This window comes from Micropterus salmoides, unplaced genomic scaffold, assembly GCF_014851395.1.
Source record: "Micropterus salmoides isolate LMB-PRFRI ecotype aquatic unplaced genomic scaffold, ASM1485139v1 Ms_hic_scaffold_19, whole genome shotgun sequence".
Taxonomy (NCBI): domain Eukaryota; kingdom Metazoa; phylum Chordata; class Actinopteri; order Centrarchiformes; family Centrarchidae; genus Micropterus; species Micropterus salmoides.
In genome coordinates, this window is record NW_024041039.1 from 12,901,976 (window position 1) to 12,921,767 (window position 19,792).

At 41.3% G+C, this 19,792-nt stretch overlaps 1 protein-coding gene across 6 annotated transcripts in view; it reads right to left on the bottom strand.

Moving 5' to 3' along the window:
• Nucleotides 1-19,792, bottom strand: part of pcnt (pericentrin) — a 40,516-nt gene that overhangs the window by 19,589 nt on the left and 1,135 nt on the right. For 3 of the 6 annotated variants that reach the window (XM_038728322.1, XM_038728325.1, XM_038728321.1), the window contains exons 2-36: nucleotides 19,718-19,747; nucleotides 17,316-17,492; nucleotides 16,682-16,822; nucleotides 15,724-15,873; nucleotides 14,674-15,596; nucleotides 14,223-14,582; nucleotides 13,353-13,761; nucleotides 12,702-13,118; nucleotides 12,375-12,593; nucleotides 11,924-12,019; nucleotides 11,636-11,779; nucleotides 11,095-11,350; nucleotides 10,796-10,875; nucleotides 10,353-10,650; nucleotides 10,002-10,102; nucleotides 9,688-9,799; nucleotides 9,324-9,450; nucleotides 9,036-9,155; nucleotides 8,867-8,945; nucleotides 8,610-8,714; nucleotides 7,991-8,102; nucleotides 7,874-7,914; nucleotides 7,650-7,784; nucleotides 7,276-7,522; nucleotides 6,999-7,149; nucleotides 6,130-6,583; nucleotides 5,801-5,998; nucleotides 5,583-5,654; nucleotides 4,447-4,551; nucleotides 3,905-4,057; nucleotides 3,046-3,192; nucleotides 1,028-1,188; nucleotides 637-809; nucleotides 294-475; nucleotides 34-196 (exon numbers count right to left, since the gene is read on the bottom strand). In XM_038728322.1, the coding sequence (XP_038584250.1) occupies nucleotides 34-196; nucleotides 294-475; nucleotides 637-809; nucleotides 1,028-1,188; nucleotides 3,046-3,192; nucleotides 3,905-4,057; nucleotides 4,447-4,551; nucleotides 5,583-5,654; nucleotides 5,801-5,998; nucleotides 6,130-6,583; nucleotides 6,999-7,149; nucleotides 7,276-7,522; nucleotides 7,650-7,784; nucleotides 7,874-7,914; nucleotides 7,991-8,102; nucleotides 8,610-8,714; nucleotides 8,867-8,945; nucleotides 9,036-9,155; nucleotides 9,324-9,450; nucleotides 9,688-9,799; nucleotides 10,002-10,102; nucleotides 10,353-10,650; nucleotides 10,796-10,875; nucleotides 11,095-11,350; nucleotides 11,636-11,779; nucleotides 11,924-12,019; nucleotides 12,375-12,593; nucleotides 12,702-13,118; nucleotides 13,353-13,761; nucleotides 14,223-14,582; nucleotides 14,674-15,596; nucleotides 15,724-15,873; nucleotides 16,682-16,822; nucleotides 17,316-17,492; nucleotides 19,718-19,747 (6,838 nt within the window). The remainder of the gene's footprint in view (nucleotides 1-33; nucleotides 197-293; nucleotides 476-636; nucleotides 810-1,027; nucleotides 1,189-3,045; nucleotides 3,193-3,904; nucleotides 4,058-4,446; nucleotides 4,552-5,582; nucleotides 5,655-5,800; nucleotides 5,999-6,129; nucleotides 6,584-6,998; nucleotides 7,150-7,275; nucleotides 7,523-7,649; nucleotides 7,785-7,873; nucleotides 7,915-7,990; nucleotides 8,103-8,609; nucleotides 8,715-8,866; nucleotides 8,946-9,035; nucleotides 9,156-9,323; nucleotides 9,451-9,687; nucleotides 9,800-10,001; nucleotides 10,103-10,352; nucleotides 10,651-10,795; nucleotides 10,876-11,094; nucleotides 11,351-11,635; nucleotides 11,780-11,923; nucleotides 12,020-12,374; nucleotides 12,594-12,701; nucleotides 13,119-13,352; nucleotides 13,762-14,222; nucleotides 14,583-14,673; nucleotides 15,597-15,723; nucleotides 15,874-16,681; nucleotides 16,823-17,315; nucleotides 17,493-19,717; nucleotides 19,748-19,792) is intronic. The other 3 variants (XM_038728326.1, XM_038728323.1, XM_038728324.1) reach the window with 2 other exon arrangements.

Consider the following 19,792-nt stretch of genomic DNA (forward strand, 5'->3'; position numbering starts at 1 on the left):
GTGAAGCGGAGCAAATGAGGCTACAGTGCTTACCCTCTGCCTTGTGGAGTTCCAGCTGGAGTTGACTCCTCAGCTTTGCCTCCTGATTGAGTTGCTCCAATAGGAGCTTGTGCTGCTCAAGGAGTTGGGCGGAGTCTTCTCTGCCCTGAGAGAACTTTTCCTCCAGACTAAGGTGGACACCATGAGTCTGCTCCAGCTGCAGAAAAAGTGAAACTCACAAGTAAAGCTAACAATACTATAAAACTGTTTGTGTGTGGATTGTTGAGATGTCAGTAGGTCCATCTGTCCTTTACCTGTGTGTTGGCCTGGTTCAGCAGCTCCAGTAGTGTGTCAACAGTGTGACGTAGTCTGTTGCAAGCGTTCAGAGCCGCTTCTTCTCCCCCGGGATTGATCTGAGTATCTGAAACCAGCAGGCTCTCACAGAGCACCTGTGTCAGCTCCAGGTCATCTGAAGACAAGTCTGCAACTGAAATACCTATAAAAAGAAAGTCTAAATGAATTGATGCAAATATTTAAATTGTACATTGAAGAACTGAATCTAACCATTTGTCTGTGTATATTTGTACATCTAACAAAAACTTGTCGTCAGGGCATAACACGCCCTGCAGCTTCAGAGCGAGTCAGACGCTAACGCACCTGATTCTTGTGCATCTTTGTTCCCTGTTGAGCTTCTCTGATGGGTCGCCTGCTCAGACGTTTTGGTTCTGGCACTGATCTTCTGTCCAATCAGCTCTTCTGTTATAATGGTGCTGCGAACCATCTCAATCAGCACCTTCCTCAGCGTTTCATTGGCATGGTGAAGTTTACGTCTGGGAAAACAAAAAAGTGACACATCATACACACACGCCCACATTAGCACATTACTATATTGGAGGACCCATTTGCTACATTTACAAATACACACACACACATACGTCTTAAATTTCTCGAAGTCCAAACAGATGTTCAGAAACAATACAATTTCCAGGTTACTAGCATTAATTAATGGCTGGTGTTAATTTCGCACTGTTAAGACCTCATCACTTACCTTTCCTCTTTAGCAGTCTGTAAGTCATCAGTGAGCATCTTTAGAAGGTTGCCCCCTTCCTGGCTCTCTCGCTCCCTTCGTTGGAGGAGAGTGTCTAAAGTCTCCATCTCTGCACGCTTCCCTTCTAACGCTCCTTGCAGACAGCCAACCTCTGCTCGCAGCTGGAAAAATGCACACCGAGATAGCTTGTTTCTACCAACACTTATACAAAATTTATTAACTGCCACTCTCCTACTTGTGCTATGACTTGTGTAAAATATACCCAAATGTGCAACTGCATGCAAGGAGACAAACATCACATTGACACCCAATTATGGCAAATAAGTTAAACCAAAATTATTTCTATTGAACATCTTAAAAGATTGGCTCACCGTCAGCTCATCCTGTTTGTTAAAAAAAGCATCACATAGTCTTAGTCACAAGAGAAATAACTAAAATCACATGACACCAACATCCTATCAGTGCCAAGAGCACGACAAAACCAGAAGGTATGTTTATGCATTCAAGTGGAAATCAAAACCAGACGTTGATCGTCAGAAATCCACCAGCCTATAAAGCTTACATACAAATAAACTGCAATCAACGGGCATACTTGGCAGACCTAAAAAAAGTGCTAAATCAGTGTGGGACTGAGGCAAGCCAACTTCTGGGCTCACAGCTGTACTTTCTCTCAGAAGAGCATTTATCAGAGTTTCCTTCCTAGTAGTCAGTCCTTTTTCTTACCTTTTCATTCCCCGATCCCTTCATTCTCTCCCTCTTCTTTCACCACATCTTCCCTCTCATTTTCCCTCTCCCTCCCGCTTCCTCCCATGAAACACGTCTCATGCAGCCACCTGCCTTAACAAAACAATGATGTTGCCCTGACAACAGCACCCTCCCTACCTCTCATAAGCTTTCCTTTGTTTCCCTCATGGGGTCATGTGCATTAATATCTCACTATTAAGCGCCAAGCTGGGCAAGTACCATGGTAACGGGTGTATATACACTGTATATATGAACCACATTAATGCTGACCATGCAAACAAGATTAATTAAGGATTTAAAGAATTAGTAGAAGTAGGCTGCAGAAACCACATTTATTTATGAAGTGAGTTCTGTGTAAACTGGTATAGAGACCATCTTGAAAGTAACCAAGGGGACAGTGAATGATTAACATAATCGTTTTAGTTTGCTTCTCATCTCCACAACAAACCTACCGACAATAAAACTTTACTCCTATGACTTCAAACAGGAGAACCAGAAAACAATCACAATTTATAGAAGGACTGAAGTGTATGAATGCACGTTGCTATACATTTGATTTTACACAATAATCTGCCATCAAAAGTTTGTATATCTCTACCTGCCAGCGCTGCAATGAACCACCCTTTACATGATCATTCATCTGCAAATTATTGTTTCAAATTTTTCTGTCTAGAAAAAAAAGGTCCATCACACTTTCCTGAAGTCCAACGTAAGGTCTAAAACCACAAGATATTTTCCATCACATAACACAAAGAAAAGCAGCAAATCTCCACATCAGAGAAGCTGGAATGAGGGAACTTTAGGTATTTTGCTTGAAAAATGAATTGCTTATGAAAACAGTAACCTCAAACAATCGATTAATTAATCACTAATCATTTCGGGTCTACTGCGCGCTTCAACTAAGAGAGCATGATCACAACACACACACACACACACACAGATTAAAGAGATTATCATATCAATGAATCACCACACTAACCAAATGTAATCCTATGCGTGGAAAATCTAGCCTATGGATGAGATGCCTTTGCAATATTTTTCACTCTTAATTCCCAGACCTCCCATTTTCCGCTGGCCTTCAGTTTCTCCTGTCACAATAACTTCTCATTTATCTCATTGATTTTGAACCATATTGCTCACGATACAACTTTTTCACAGTCGTGTCCCTAGCGAAGTGAAGCTGCAAGTGTCACCTTATTCAAGACTTTCATTTGCACCAACAGCATAAAGTAAAACCTATAAAAAAGGTGTGCGAGCGTGCGTGCCTCTAGTACCTGGGCCACCACAGCGTCTAGCTGCTGCAGTTGGGCAGTGAGCTGACTCATTTTGTCTGTGTAGCTCCGCTCCTTCTCCTCCTGTTCAGATGTGAAGCTCCTCCTCTGGTACTCAAGCTCCGCCTGCTTCTGCTCCTCAAACTCCGTCTTCAAAGAAAGCAGTGATGTTGGTACATCAATTAAAACATGCAGAATGCCATCTTAAAAAGCTGCAGTATAGCGTATGCTTATTTGTTCCTCAGCTGAAGAGATCTGACCAAGTCTCACTGGCTTATGGCTGAATACTGGCTTGCAGATTTCAGGGCGAAAAAAAAAAGAAAAAAAAAAGAAAAAAAAAGAAAAGTACCTTCAGCCTCAAAACCTTCTGCATCAGAGGATAAAAAGCTTAGATGCATCCTATTTAGCCACTAGTCAGAGGGCAAAAACACAACCACATGCACAGTCCAGCAGCACACAGATTCAGAGAACAGAGAGACAGACGGGACATTTCTACATTTATGGTGATGGGATTATGTGGAAACTGGGTTTGAATAAAGCTCCAGTGGACAGAGTCCAAGAGAAAGAGCTATCCCTAGGAATGAACTGGTGCAGCTGGAGCTTAGAGAGGGCAATGCCACAACATACACAAGCTCGAAATAATCCAGAGCTATTGCATAATGATGCTTCAAACAGGCACTCAGTCAAATACATATACAACTTAAAATAAAATGAAAATAAAATAATAAAAATTTCCACATAAAATGATTATATGGCCACCTCAATGCTGTTAAAATATTAAATATATTTAGCAAAAGGATGCCTCCAAGCTATCCACAGTCATGTTTTTTTTCTCATCACTTCTTGGCATCTCTTGTTTTACCTTCAGCTGATTAATCTTGTCCTGCAGTCTCTCCTCTGATTGGACTTTGAGAAGCTCCGCCTCTTCTAGGAAGTGCTGACGTTGCCTTGATGACTCCTCTTCAAGCTCCCTGCGACATGCCTCCAACTCTCGTGCAGAGATGCCCCTCAACTCCTAGAGCAGTTATGTATTTGCAAGCATTTGACTAGATATTGTAGAAACAGTCAATGATTCTTAGAAAAAAAAATCCACACAAATACTCTGTGCCTCTGCACACGAATGTTATCTTTACAAGGGATGAACAATAACTGTAATACCCTCTCTAATGGGCTGTAAGAGCCATAGAGACAAGAACTCTATTGAAAACCCATTAAAAACAGCTCGCCGTGGATGTTAACTCACCCATTCACATGAACATTTCTTCCTCTATCCCCTGGGAATATCTCATTGATATAATGCATTTCCTAGCCCCTTACCCTAACATTCACAACGACATGCCTAACTTTAACCCTTACCTCAACCCTAACCCAATTACCACCAGGATATAAAAACATGAAACACACCTGTAGCTGAAGTTTGTGCTGTTCAATGAGTTGCTCCTTCTCAACAGAGTAGGTATGTGAGAACTCCTGAAGAGCTGTGCTGTGTTGTTGCTCTAGTTCTAAAACCTGAACATAACACAGGACGCAAAGCCAAATCAAATCTTGCAGACCATTACAAAACACACTGGAGAAAGCAGGAGTGAAAAGTCATTGGGGTGGCATTTTGTGCATGTCTAGAACAGTTTGACCAGATCATCGATTATACTTTTGTTATGATAGGAGTTAACGAATTGCAATGCAGTAACAGCCAACAATGTAACTCTGAGATTTGCTTTCAAAAGCATTCAAGGTAAGTGATCTATTACAGTTACTAACATCAGAACGGGGGATTGCAATTTGGATAAAATGCTCTAACACTAGATGAGCTCTAATGTAATTTAATTGTTATGTGATGTTTTATATTGCATTAACAATATAGTGATATATTTTCATAAAATCAACTGAGAAACAAACTTACAGATACAACAACCAAATAGGTGTTTTTGATAAATCGACGGAATTAAATAACCACTAATTTAAAAAGTACTCCAACAAAAATCCTAAAGATCCAATATTGTCATAAATTGGTGTTTAAAATATGCAGCACCAACTACAAAATGTATATTGACTCATGGTACATACATATCATATTGCCCAGCACTGCACCAGCAATTGGTGATAAGATCTAGCCAGTGTGGCCTAGTGGCTTACGAGCTTCTCTCAATATTATTTGGGCGCCCTCCCAACGGACAGGCCCCCTGAAAGATTTTATTTAAATCTATTTATCATTTTATGTACAGGCTACACAAAAGTGCTGTTTTAAGTTGGGAATCACTGTAAATCTGACAGAATGATACATTCATGTGCAGTAGCATGTCATGGCTAAACACCACAAATTTACAGTCAATGGAACCACTATTTTTGCAATGATTAGATATAGAATTTGAATGATCAGATAAAAATCAAAGAAAAATCATTTTCCATTTATGTCAGCATATGGACTTCAAGGTATTATGCACTGAAACCATATGTGCTCAGATTGCGTCATCAAACAACAACATTGTAACCAGTGTCCTCATGAGAAGACACCAAAGTAATGTAGGGCTAACTGTAAGTACCTGCTTCTTAAGTGTCTCCAGGGCTTTGCAGTGTTCAGTATCTAAGGCCTCTTTTTGAGCAGCCAACTCAGTCTGTAAAAATATAGCGTGACAAAAAGAGTCAGACAGTAGAAGTTGTCAGTTGCCTATATTTTTGCTTATTGGACTTAACAAAATTTTGATCGATGACCGTATACCACATGTTAGCCAGAGGTCCACCAACCATCTTTGAGTCTCACCTTGTGTACATGGCTGAGCTCTGCTGCCATGGCACTAAACTTCTCTATGTGCACCTGAGCCAGCTCTTTCCTCAGCTCCTCCCTGGTGGCCAGCTGCTCTGCAGAATGACGCTCCATAAGCTGCCTATGTTCTGACTTAAGGCGAGTCAGCTCTTGATGATGCCTCTCTTCAAGGTGCACCCTTTCATCACGCAGTGTCTGATTAAAGAAAGACAATGTCATTCAAAGTACTTACGAACTGAATACCTCTTAACAGCAGTGTGGTATACTTCTAAACACTTTCAAACCAGGTTTGACATTATGTTTTGTTAAAAATTGAGTGTCCTTACTTGCACTTCCTTCAGGTATGTAGCCTCCAAAGTGTCCATATTACCCAGCATCCTCTTTTCTAGTTCATCTCTCTCTTCCTGGTGTTTGCGAGCTAACTCAGCCTCTAAAGCCTCCAGCTGAGCCTGACTGGTCTCCTGAAAGACTGCCTCCAGGCTGTCAAGGTCTGCCTTTCGTTTGGAATTGAGGGCGGCCTCCAAGGCAACAAACTCAGCGTTGTGTTTGGATTCAAGCTCAACTGCCATAGCTGCAAGCTGATCTCTGTGACTGGCACTGAGTGAATCTAGTTGTGCTTTGTGTTTGGCAGTGAGCGTGTCCATATCTTGGGAGTGTTTGTTCAGTAGTGTTGTTCGCTCATGTTCCAGCTCAGTTTGATGTTTGTTCTTTAGCTCTGCCAGAGAGATTTCATATTTTTGGGCCAAACTCTGCTCGAACACTGCTTTTTCCTCTTGGAAGCTGAACACACAGACAAAATAAAATGCCCCAAATTGTTAATAAAGCATTTTCAAGGGTCCTCAAGATGGAACTAGAGGTGGCTTTGTTCCCGGTAACTGTAGCTGAAATTTCGGCATGTACAATAAATATCACAACTTTTAAAAGGAGAGTGCTCGTTTTTTTATAGTTAATCATTAGCTATACTTTTGAAGAAAAACAGAAAATGAGTCTACAAAAAAATAAATAAATAAATTATTAATTGTTTCTCTAATGTGATGTGCTGATTTTTGTAAGTTTTATTGTGTCTTTGACACAAAAACTATCAATACAAAGATGCCATTTAGCAAAATACATTTTTTAAAAATAGAACATTTTAAAAATGTGACTAGCTAAACGATTGACCTCCAGCTACAATCAAGACATATATATAGCTCACCTCTCTTGGGCTTGGCGTAGCCGCTCCTCACCCTGCTCCTGGAGAAGAACAGTGAGCTCCTTTATTTCTGTTTCCATGCATTTCTTTGCCCTTTGCAGCTCACCGTCATACTGAGACTGCAGTCTCTGCCTCACCATTAGGACCTGTGGGCCTAAAAGACAAATGCAAAATATTACCAGCCGATAGAGAACCACTACTTGAATGTACTCCAAAACTTCTGATCAGACTGGAAGCTCTAATGAACTGCCATTTAACCAACAACCCATGAGAGACTTACTTGCATCATTGTCCAGTGCAGCCTGTAGAGACTTTAACTTCTCCTTCTCCTCATGAAGTGCTTTTTCGAGGCATGTCTTCTCCTTCTCAGTCTCTCTGTGAAGGTCTGACCTCAGGGCAGAGAGTTCGGCTTCATGCTTCTCTAGGAGCTCCTCTCTCAGCTTCTTCATCTCCTCCTGCACGTGCTCCCTCTCCTGTTTCAGAGCTTCTTCAAGTTGAACGAGCTCCCCAGCAAAATCCTGCTTCAACTGTAAGGGGGTGGCAGGAACACATACATAAGTAAAATGGGTGGAAATTCTCATTTTGCATTATTAATCAGTTTCAGCAGAACTATCACTGTATTTCTAATATGCAGGTTGATACAAGAGTGTATACCTTTTCTGTGTTCCTTTGCGTTTCTGCATCATGTTGTTTACTCAAGGCAGCCAGTCTGTTCTCTAAGGTGTGGATGATGGTCATCATTGTCTGCAGCTCCTCGGTGTGACACCACATTGCCTGTTCCACTACCACCTAATTAAAATAATCATAATTTTGCATTATGTGTGCCATAAACACAATGTGCAATTTGTTGTATAGATTATCTGATTTTATTTTCTTACCTCAACCTGCCTTTCTGCCTCCAAACAAACTCTGGTAAGTTCTGCAACACACGGTATTTGAGAAGTTTTTATTTAATGTCAAATGTTTGTATTTTATAATATGGGTGTGTGAAGTACCTTGTAAGTGACTTTCAGAAAGTTTGGCTCTGAGTTGCTCCAGCTCCAGGGCATGATGAGTCTTCATCTCCTGCAGCTCTTCATAATAGTGGTCAGTGATGTTTGAGCGCACCTAACACACAAGTAAAGATATACAAAGAAGTACATGAGACAAAGGGGCCAGTGTACTTCATCAGTGGCGGACAGACAAGTAGCTTCGGAAACCCCTTCTGCACACATCGGATTAGGGGTGCTGTGTACCATAATATTTTTCTAAAACAGAACTGACTTTTACGCCATGATTGGTCAGCTGTGTGGAGGTGAGAAAGGTCCCAGGGTTTGAACTTCTCTCTCTCTAGCCTTCTTTTTACATGTCTTCCAGAAGAGACTGTCTGAAAATGTGCACTGTTATCTCCTTATTTAAACACGTCTCCCCCCTCTATCATGACCGGCTTTTCACTGAGCCTTTGAGTCTGGAACATCCATAAAAACTTCTGATTTCCACCACGGTGTTACAAACTACTTGTGAACTATCATAAACTGAACCAAAAAGGTACTGTGTGCCAAGAACTTATATTAGCTTCTATTGTAGTTTTTGTGGAAATTGAGGGCATTAAAGATTGACCAATTTGTGTCTGACCTGTTGCAGTTCTTCCTTCGAGGAAAGGGCCATAGAAGTTCGTAGATTGGCAAGCTCCATTTTGTGTTTCTCCTCCAGCTGAAGGCACAAACTGTCAAATTCTTCCTGGATGAGACATAACATGATGCTTTTCATCAAAATTCTATTAAGCAACTTCGACAGTGGCACATTTCAAAGCACTCAATACCACACATTTATCTAGCATAAGCAGGTCTTCAAAATTTCTTATGCAATAAATTCTGTCACACAGTGCGTACCTTGTTTTTCTCCAGTTTGAGGCCAGTATCAGAAAGCACATGATCTTTTTCCTCTTCTTCTTGGCCTTGAGATATCAAACTAGAACAGAGACCAAACACACTAAGATTTAAATACTTTTAGTTTGTAGTACACGTATCTGGGGACTTACATACAGACCTACAGGCATACCTGTCATCTGTGGTTTTAAGCACAGAGTCCTCCAAGGCACCTTCCACCAGCCTCAGCTGGAGCAAAGCAATTTCCTCTCTGTAGTTTTCCTCTGTTACTCGCAATCGATGCTCAAAGTACCTGAAGGACGAAGGTAAAACATGTATAATGTACTCCTATGGTTTGCACAGCATGCCTTGTGTTGGCCAGAGTTTGAATCTCGGTTTTAAATTTCAAACACTGAAGGTTAAATACTTTTGTGAGAATAAATGCCTCATGACTGTGTGGGCGCCTGTGGTGCTCTCCTACCTCCTCAAGCTTTCCAGCTCAGCCTCATTCTGCTCTTTGATTTCCTGTTTTTGTTCATTAAACTCAGTCTTCAGGCGCTCAATGTCATCCACACGAGATGAGCGCGCAAGCAGCTGCTCCTTCAGCTCTGTAAGAATGTAAGGCGGACAACAAAGACAGGTAAGAACACAGTAGCTGGAAATACACACATGCAGTGGATGTCAGAGCACAAATTTTATTTTCCTCTGAATGTCAAATCATAACACAGACAACAGCAATTGTTAATAAATAAACATGTTTTCTACATCTTGTAGTTTTAATATTTTGAGTATTTAAATAAATGCAGCATTGTCAAGCAAATGACAGACTGATGCATCAATCTCACCTCCCAACTCTTGGCGACTAGTCCTCATGCTCTCCAGCTGGGTCCACAGCTGACCTACTTCTTGTTCTGAGCTCTGTTTTAGCAAAGTCTTCTCCTCCTGTAGGCGCAAAACCTGTTTCACAGAGGGAAAAAAAACTTGATATCTAAATCCACAAAACAAAGTTTTCTATTGTTACTACTGGTAACTGAATTAGAGAAATGTCTAAAAGTACATAAAAATATATTTGGGTTAAATTTATTAATGTGAGGGTCGGAGTACTGACATGAGAATAAATAGCAACTTAACTACATGTTATTGTGTTCTCACAACTCACCTCTTGCTGCAGTTGCAGTTCCTTCTCCTCTAGGTGGAGTGCTTGCTGCTCTTTCTCCTGCAGCACAGCTTTATGACTAGAAACCAAATCCTCCAGAGCACCTAAGCAGCATTTACAACAGAGTGAGCAAAGCAACAACAACTTATATAAAACTAGAACACAAAATACAGAGACTGAGTCTCAAATTAGTATAACTAGTATAACTCATGCTGGTAAAAAGCTCTGCTATCAGCCAGTCAGCATGATGGGCCATTATTGTTTTGTTTTGATACAGATTAAAATGATAAGAAAATAATGAATTTAGATGATTGTGCAGCCTTAGTAGAAGCATTGTACAATGATGAAACTCACGGGCAGCAGCATCTCTGTCAGCCCAAGCTTGTTTCAGCTCTATGTCTTGTTTCCGGTTCTGGTCCTTACTGGAGGTCTGGAGTTCTTTCAGCCTTGCCACAGAGTCCTGCAGCTCGGACTGGGTCTTGGACAGAGTTGCCTTGGCTTCAGTTAGAGCTTTGTTGGTCTGAGTGAAGGAGGCCTGGGTGCTGGTGAGTTCTGTCTGGGTGGCAGTAAGGCTGTTCTGGGTATCTGAGAGAGATGCTTGGAGGTTTGACTTTGTGTTCTTAGCGTCCGTATCCCACTGTGACCTCAGAGCCTGAGAGAAAGAGTACAAAATCAATTGAAAAATATATAATTGAAATTAATTAAATATGGTATAACTTCCAAAATATGCAATGGAATGGCAATACATATTTAAACCGGCTTTCAACATTTGTATTCCAATTTTTATAAAGCTTGACCTGTATCTCTTTGGCCTGCTTCTCCTCCATGGAAGCTCTCTCCTGAGCAACGCGAGTCTCCCACTGCTGCTTCAACTCATCTGAAAATACATACAAAGAAATGAAAAGATTCACCCACGTCAAAGATTTTGAAGGTTACATCTGACACTGTGCTCTACTTTGTTCTGAACAAGCTTCTAAAGAATGGAGGGTGACTCACACACATCCATAATGGTGGCACACATGTTGAGTGCACCTGAGGGCAAACATGAAAAAGAACACTAACTGAACTAAAAAAAGCACTCTGGATCTGCACTCACTCATGTCTTGTTGGTGCAGTTCATGCAGTCTCTCCTGCTGCTCATGGTTCTGCTGTCTGACCTGGTCCAGTTCCAACTGATGCCGCGCGTGCAGGAGTGCACATTCCTGGGCAAATGTCTCCCTCAGGGAGGCCTGGGCCTTTGTGAGAGCAGACTCCTTATCCTGTTGCAAGTTTACCTGGGAGAGCTCCAACTGGGACATGTGGACATTGGTCAGGCTTAGACGCAAGGCTTCAAGCTCAATGTTTTTTTGGACCTAAAGGAAGTGAAAACATAAAAGGTATGGTTTTTGTGTGAGAATTTTTCCTAGGCTTGTGTCTTCTATTTACATGTTAGGCATTTTCCATAACTGGTGCAAAGTAAAAAAAATATTAACTGCCTAAATCTCCAAAGTTACTAAACAACAGTATTAAGTACAACAAAGGAGTTACTGTAGCACCATTCCTTTGACTATAAAATGGTTATGTAAGGAGACAAGTGATATTTTGCAGCATGCTCCAGCTGAAGATGAGACTACCTGTGTATACACTGTATATTATACCTGAACCTGCTGCAGTTCAACCTGGTGGGCAGCCTCCATGCTTTCCCTCAGCTCCAAGGACAGTTCTATCTTCAGTTGACTAAGCTCCTCATTGTGTTTGGCAGTCAGCTCTGAAACCATCCTCTCGTGCTCACGTTCGGTTACCTGAGGGAAAACATAATGGGACATGAAAACCTGAAAAACAATATAAAATATAGCTAAAGAATGCAAAAAGTTAAATAACTAGGAGATTCAAGTGTACTGTGTCAGAGATAAAAGGTGAAATGCTTGCTCTGTGTATTCAGATACCTGTTTGATCAGACTGATCTGTCTCTTCTGTTCTTCCTCCATAATAGCCTGCCGCTTAAGCAGTTCTGACTCCAGGTGAGTGTTCAACTCAGAAATCTAGAAATTCATTCAGATAAAGAACATAAAATGAGGATTGTTTTTCAAAAAAGACAACATGCAATACATGTGAAGTTTGAAGTTTTTGAGATACCCTGCTAACAAAAAATACATTATGTTAATGTACGTTTCACCACCACGCAATTTAATATAATATTATACTTTATAAATAAATATATAATGGACAAAGAAATAACTAGAATGTAGCAATGAAGGGGTTGGCATAAGGAACAAATATAGCTCTTGGAGTTTTACATAAAAATATTTACATTAATCTTTTAACAATGCAATTTCTTTAAATAAACGCAATCATTAATCTGTAAAATTAACGACCAATGGCGTTTGTAAGTCACACCTCTTGTTGATGTTTCTCCATCAGGTTTTTGATATCCTGTTGGTGAGATGTCTTGAGCCTTTCTGAAGCCTCCTCAACAGCCACAACCTGCTTCTCCAGGAGAGCCTTCACCTCCTCCTCCCTCTCTCTCCTCTGCTCCTCCAAGTGATGCTTCACATCAAGGAGCTCTTTCTCCTTCTCCTGGCTCTCTTCCTCCCATTTCTCCCTCTCTTCAGCAAACTGTAAAAATAATTTTATACATCATGTTAATCTCTTGACAGTAGGAATTCAAACAGATTTGTGTTAAACAGAGCAAACTAAATCAAGTGTTTTCACTTTATCTCTCACCTCAACATCCTTGGCTTTTAGCAGGTTCTCAAACTGTTCCAGTTCCTCCTCCAAGACTTGTTCCATTTTTGTAATCCGTTCATCCATCTCCATTTCTTTTCTCCTGTGCGCCTCCCTCTCCTGTACTGCCTGGGCTTGGGCCTCCTCTAGGTTGACTAGGTTTTGTCTCAAACAGAAGATCTGAGATTCCAGTTCACTCCTCTCTCTTTCAGCACTGTCCAGACAGGCCTGGCTCTTCTCCAGCTCTTCCTGCAATCTCTGCACCTCCGTTTGAACATTTAGAATCTGTGCACGAGTTGTTTCAAGCTCCTTCAATGTTCCATCCAGCTCTATAGTCCTTTGACTTAGTAGGGCTACTGTGCTTTCATGCATTGTTTTTGTCTCCGCTAGCTCCGAGATGACAAGTTCACAATGAGCCTTGAGAAAAGATGAAAGGGAAATTCTTTTAGCTTTTTGTACATTATACTATTTTGTTTCATACCATTAATTCCCTCCTCCCTTTGAAGGCTTTTAGCACAAACATTACTACTACTGTATAGCATTATTTCCATCTATCTGAATAGAGTTGGGTAAAAAAAAAAACAACAACAAACAAATGCGTTCAGGGACTAGCATGTTTACATTCCAATAAGCTGTTAACTCACTTATTACCTGTAGCATTTGCAGCTGGTTGTCATCTCTGAGCTCAGGGCTCTGTTTGGAAGACTTTGAAGTCTCCTTTATCTCCCGCAGAGACAATATCAGCAGCTCCTGCTGTTTTTGATGAGACGAGAGTACAGCCTCCTTCTCCTGCTCATTTTTTAGCTTCCCTACCAGTTTATCTCCACCTTCTGATGGAGAGATAGCAGGGACCAGCAGGGAGGTTTCAGCACCTTCCTTTCCCATCAGTGTTACAGCATTCTCTTTTTCCCTTTCTTCCACGAAGGCACTGAGTTTGTTTTTCAGGTTGTCTTGTTCATGGGCTTTCAAGCTGATCTCCTCCTCAACATGTCTGCTCCTCTCCTTCTCCTCTTCAAGTTCCAAGAGAGCCTGCCTGAGCTCTTCTGTTACTTGAGCCCACCTGGGCAAATTTAGTTAAAAAAAAAAAAAAAGAATAGCTTTAAGCAACAATAAACTACAGTGACTTTTCTTGAGATAGTTCATCTAAAAAAAAAATAGATGCATTAACACTAGTTTAACCCATGTATATTCATGTTTAACATATATTTGAAAATAACATTCACCTAGAAATTCAGGGGGAGCTAGTTTGTGAAAAGCAGTGGCAAAAAAATGTACTGTGCTTTTTTAAGAAACCATGAATGCGTTTTTACTTGGCGAAAAGAAAACTATTGAAGATGTAAAATGACCCCCTCAAAATATAAGTCAGCACAGGTAAGTAAACTGAACACTGAGGAATAAAACAACTATAATAAAACATAAGCTATAAAAGTAATGCAAAGAAATGTATCTGAAGAAGAAGAAAAAACAAAAAACACACACCCCCACAATCAACCACATGCCCAATTAAATTTGTTACTGTACCTGCTCCTGGCCTCCTCCAATTCTTCAGCACTCTTGATAACTTCCTCCTTTAACACAATCAAGTCCCTGTCCTTGAGAGCCAGCTCCTCACGGAGCTCCCTACACTGCTGATTCAGCAGCTCCTTTTCCAAGTCAGTCTCCTCCAACTGCTGCTCGGACAGTTTACTAATCTCCAGCTCGCCGAAAGTAGGGTTGTGAAGCCATGGATATGGAGACTGAGGGTTGGTATAATCAACCACGGGGGTGTCAGGGGGGAGGTGTGGGCTAGAACTGTTGTAGAGGTTGTCATTTTCTTCAGGGAAACGGTTTGAAATTGACAACAGAGGCTCTTCTCCAAACACTTCACTGTTCAGTTCAAAACTGTGAAAAGAGGCACATAGACAAATATTGGGAATTAACTAGCCTTTAAAAAGAAAAACCACACACAAACAGTAATATGCATTTCTCTAACCTGTAGTCTGCAGAGATGTCCAACTGACTGCAGTGTTCAAAGCTTTCACTGACCACTGAAGATTTTGAGTGTGCAAGAGGAGCTGAGGACAAGTAGCGCTCCATTAGAGTATCCCCAGGTACTGATACATTCATACTGTCCTGATGCGGTTCACTTTCCAGATTCGCCTCATCTATAGTAATCCTTTCATCACAACTAAAACCAGCTTTTGCTTGGTTCTGCCGATTCTTTGAAGCTTTGAGTCCTATGACCTCTTCCTCTCTGAACTTCAGTTCTTTCTCCCTCTCCTCCAACAGCTGCCTGACTCTCTCCAGCTCCTCTCTGTGCTCCTCTCTGAGCCTCTGCATCTCTTCCTCCTGTCTACGTCTTTCCTCCACAAGGGTCTGCAGATGAAGGGAAGAGTCGGCCACTTCCTCGCTAAATCTCTCTACATCTTCGTCCTCCTGAAGCCTTTTCTTCAGCCCCAACACTTCTCGGTTGAGCTTCTCCTTCTCCTCTTTGTACTGTTGCATCTCAAGGCACTGAGTTTGGACAAAGCTTAACTGGGTCTGGAGGTCTTGCAGCTGTGCATTCCTTTCTTTTCGCTCCTCTTCCCTGCCTTTCTTCTCCTTCTCCAGTTCAGAAAGCACATGTTTGTGTTTCTCCATCTCCTCCGCTAGTTCAGCACATATGCGTTGGCTGTTCTCCCTTTCTTCTTCCAGCTCAGCCCTCAGTTTGTGCAGAACAGCGTCAGTCTCACTGTCTGTGTCTGTGCCGAAGCCTTCAACACTTGACTGAGAGCCAGGACCTGCACTCTCTGATGGTGCCTCCTTATGACTGATGTCGGCATCTTTGGAGCAATGGCCATACTGATGCTGTTGTCGATGAGTGTTGAAGACTTCAGCCCCTGACTGACTTTTGATGCGTCGAAAATCTACGCTGGTCTGTGGGAAAGAACATTCAGAGAATATGCAACTTCAGGTACTGTGCTTATGAATAATGAAGTGAATATTTTCATCAGCAATAATGCCGAAGTGCTGCCAGACAGATTTAGCTTTGAGTGGCACTTACCTGCTGGAGCTGTTTCTGTAGTGCCTGAATCTGTCCAGTAAGAGACTGTGCCTCCAGTTGTACCTGGTCTCTGCTGGCCAGGGCCTCCTGCAGGTTGGAGCTGAGCCTGGCAATAATCTCATTACGCTTCTCCACAGCCTCCTGTAACTGCTGCAAGTGGAATAAAAGCGTCAGTCAGTTTTATAAGCACAAATATACCATCATGCATTCACATATTTTCCTAAGGTACCGTGCAGCACACATGCATTTCTGCCTTAAGCAGTCCAAATATTAAATAATAAAAAATAAACTAATAAAGAAAACTTTTCTTCAGTGGCCAGCCAGACAACAGATTAAACCACAGGTTACTTGAGAAAATTAGAACAGAAAACAAGACCAAATTCCTTGTTGAAAAAACAAATAAAAAATTGTGTTTTTTGAAAGACCACACACAAGATTTTAAGACTTTAGACACCCAGTTTAAACTCATTCCTCTACACATTGACATACATAATATATATTATAGATAAACTATGTGGTATCTTCAAATCAGTGCAGCCAGGCAGACTGTTACATTCCCCCATGGGTTAGGGATGACACAGAACACAGATGCACACACCCTCTTGATCATACACACAGTGATAGCATAACAAGACTCAAAGCATGAAGACAAATAAATCCATCTGACCAAACTAATCCAAATACACTGCAACATTGCACATAAACACTGATTTAAAAAATAGTTTCAGAAGCCAGTTTCCACTGTGTGAATTTAGAGCCTAGGATTATAACGCTATGTATAAATTCTTTCCTTTTACTAGTGACATCGAGTCATACTTAGCTCAGCAGAGACAAACTTAATTGTGCCACACAAAAAAAATAGGGCTTGTCGGACGCTTAGACTATGAAACATTATAAATTAAAAAAAAGGCAACAATTTGATATCCTTTGTAAACATATAATCATTGACTGCATATACCTTGAGCTGCTCTTTGCCAGTGAGTGCAACTAACTCCTCTTTAATATCTTCCACAGGCGACAGGCTTTGCTTCAGGGTGGGAGGCTGATCTTTCTGTTGTCGGTTTGGCTGAACCTCTGATTTCTCTTGCTTCTGGAGTTCCTAAAGTATTAAACGGTTTCAGAATTAAGTCCATTTTTCCCCGACTTTGCCTAATAATGTAAAGAAAGTGTCAGTGCAATCCATGTGCCACAAATATGTACAACTAACAGTGTGGGTGAACCTTTCCTTTAAAAACGCAGTAAACAGTGCCACAGTTAATCCTGGCCAGGTTGCTATGACAACATGTCCTACAGGCAATGTGATGGTTAGTGACCCATTTCTCTAATGTATGTTTACCGAGCAGGGGGCACGGCCCACTTGTTAAAGCATATACAGTGATATACAAATTAGACAAATGCTCTAGGTCATGTAGTGTGACCAGGTGAATAGTCCTGAGTGATGTCATACAATAAATATTTCTGTGGTGAAAAGGACCAGTGGTTTTAATTCAACCAAACATTATATAGATTTCCACACAAATCAGATTTCTTCAGTCTCCCGTCTAACTTTATTAGTGATACATGATTGATAATCTCTGTGATCCATGGTGTACCTCATGGTTGGTCTTGCTGTTCAGTTTCGCCTCACTAGCTGAAGAAAGTGCTGGTACTACACGGCCGTCTTGCGTTGTGCTGTCATTCTGCGAGACAGTCTGGCCCTTCCTCTTCTGCGCCTTTTTCGCCGCCCCCGCACCGTCGCTTTTCGCCCGCTTCTGTCGGAAGCTAGCAAGCTGCGCAGGAAGGACAGCGAGAGGTAGATGGACACATAAGTAAGGACCACTGAGCACCACCACACTATCAGCATGATGAAGCTCAGGGGTCAAGGGTGACGGAAAACTAGAGTCCAGACTGATCCTTAGTTGAAAAAAAAGTAATCAAAACGACATTCTGAAATCATTACGCAAAGTATAAATGCATGTGTACAAAGTGTTGATAGTTCCAGATGCAGAAAAGAAATTAAGATTGGCAGCCCTTATTTTGATGAGTCTGAGTTGTACAGCCAAAAAAAAAAAAAAAAAAACGAGACCGGAATCCCAAACTCACACCCAAAATAGATCACACCATAGCCTGACAAGGTATCCAAGTTCAAAATGAGGTGATGCTAAATATTCTCAAATCTCCAGAGAGCTGTATCCAACCCATGAGAAGTGCACATTTGAGTGACACACATTAGACAACCTTAGACACAGCACAAGGTTACAAAAAAATAAAACAAAAAATTAAAAAAAAGTACTCATCCTTCTCAGTCACTTTTCAGCATGCAAGAAAGTCAAAGACAGAGGCAGCCAAACTGGTTGACAGGAGTTTTTGAAGCATCAAAATAAATAAATAAGAATAAAACAAAAATCAAGAATCTGAACCTGAGAAGTTAATTTACATAAAAAAATCCCCAATCAAGCTACAATACTTAGCATGAATTCCAGAGAGACCGATTTGGTACAAATCCACCATTTCTCAATACCACACTCCTCTTTTTAGGCGATGTCTGTCTCTCTCTCTCTTCTTTAAGCAGCTTAAAACAGATGAGAGCTATTCACATTGTGACAGGGACCTTCATAAAGCCCTCCATCATGAGTGACAGTCAATCATCGACTTCCTTTCTTGGTGGTGGTCAGACCCGTCAGATTTTCCTTATCAGGGCAGTTGCTTTAGTGTCCAAATGTAGATCTTGCAGTCTGTAGGCAACAGCACACTCTGCAAACCCATTCATCCTAAAACTCCCTGCCACAGCCAACATACAGTGCAGAGAGATCCACAAACTCTGGATAGGAGATGGCATGTGTCTAGACTAGGGAAAGAGGGTGGAGACTGGTAGATGCATTCACATGGAGAGGAGGAGACAGAGCTCTGTGTGTGGCAAGCAGCATAGGAGTGTGTATGCTCAATTCAATTTTGAAATTACATTGCCCTGGGAGAGCTACTTGTTTGCCTTGTGTGATGAGTCACATATATGTGAATGGCACCATTATGTGCGCATGTGTGGCACTGTTTATTTTGATGACATGTTACGTGCCTGGTCATAAAACCAACCCCATTGTAAATTTGCTTTGTACTCCCATTTAGTGCCATGCAGTGCATCCACAACCATCTTCCTCTTTTGTCTAACCCCCCAAAAATAACCAGGTTAAAGCTTTGCTAAAAACAATAATTCCCTCAACACTTGAATCTATTCCCACCTCCCAATGTTCATCTGCTTTCATTCTCATTAATCACTTAAAACCCCACCCTTCGTTTTCTTCCATCATTCTGTTCACCGCCTCCGCCTGCCATAACACACATCTCAGATTGAAACATTAGCCAGATGAGCGGCGTTTTACCCAAGGCCACTTCTGCACTACTGAGACTATGACTAACATACTGTAGCTGGAGCCTATTGTGGCCATATCAGATGTTGCTGGACTGCTGAATGCTGCTAGTGTGTTCTCAACAATTTCTGCACCAATACACCTTGTGGGGTTTGATTTTTTTTGTGTGTTTGCTTGTGTGTAATTTGTATGTGTGTGTCATGCTTAAAGTGAGGCTAATAAATAAGCTTTTTCATGCGCCCAATACAGTAAAGGCAACTGACAGCGCTGTATTACCATAGCAACACCATTCATGTGAGATACAAGTGCAATATATTCAGCGTTCCCAAATCTCATGGGCTCACTGCACCGCCTAATGGCGTACAACCTGCATGACAACTTATGTGCTAGTTGCTTGGCTATATTAGACATGAAAATTATTAATGCACAACAGATTATCTATTCAGGTTTACAGTCTTGATAATCTGTCTCCAGTCATTCTTCTTTGTATCTGTGGGCTTCAATCTCAAAAGCTGACATCAATTAATAAAAAATGTAGTAGAGAAAAGGAGAAGAAACCCCTGATTGTCCACCCAAGAGAAACAAAACAAAAAGCAAGACCGAAATCACAAAAGGAATAATGTCTGCCAGTCACCAGTTTCTCTACTTACCGACTGACTTCGCGGCATGTTGGAGGATTTCTGTCACAAGGAATATCAGTGGTTCAGTTGAGTTATGAAGTATTA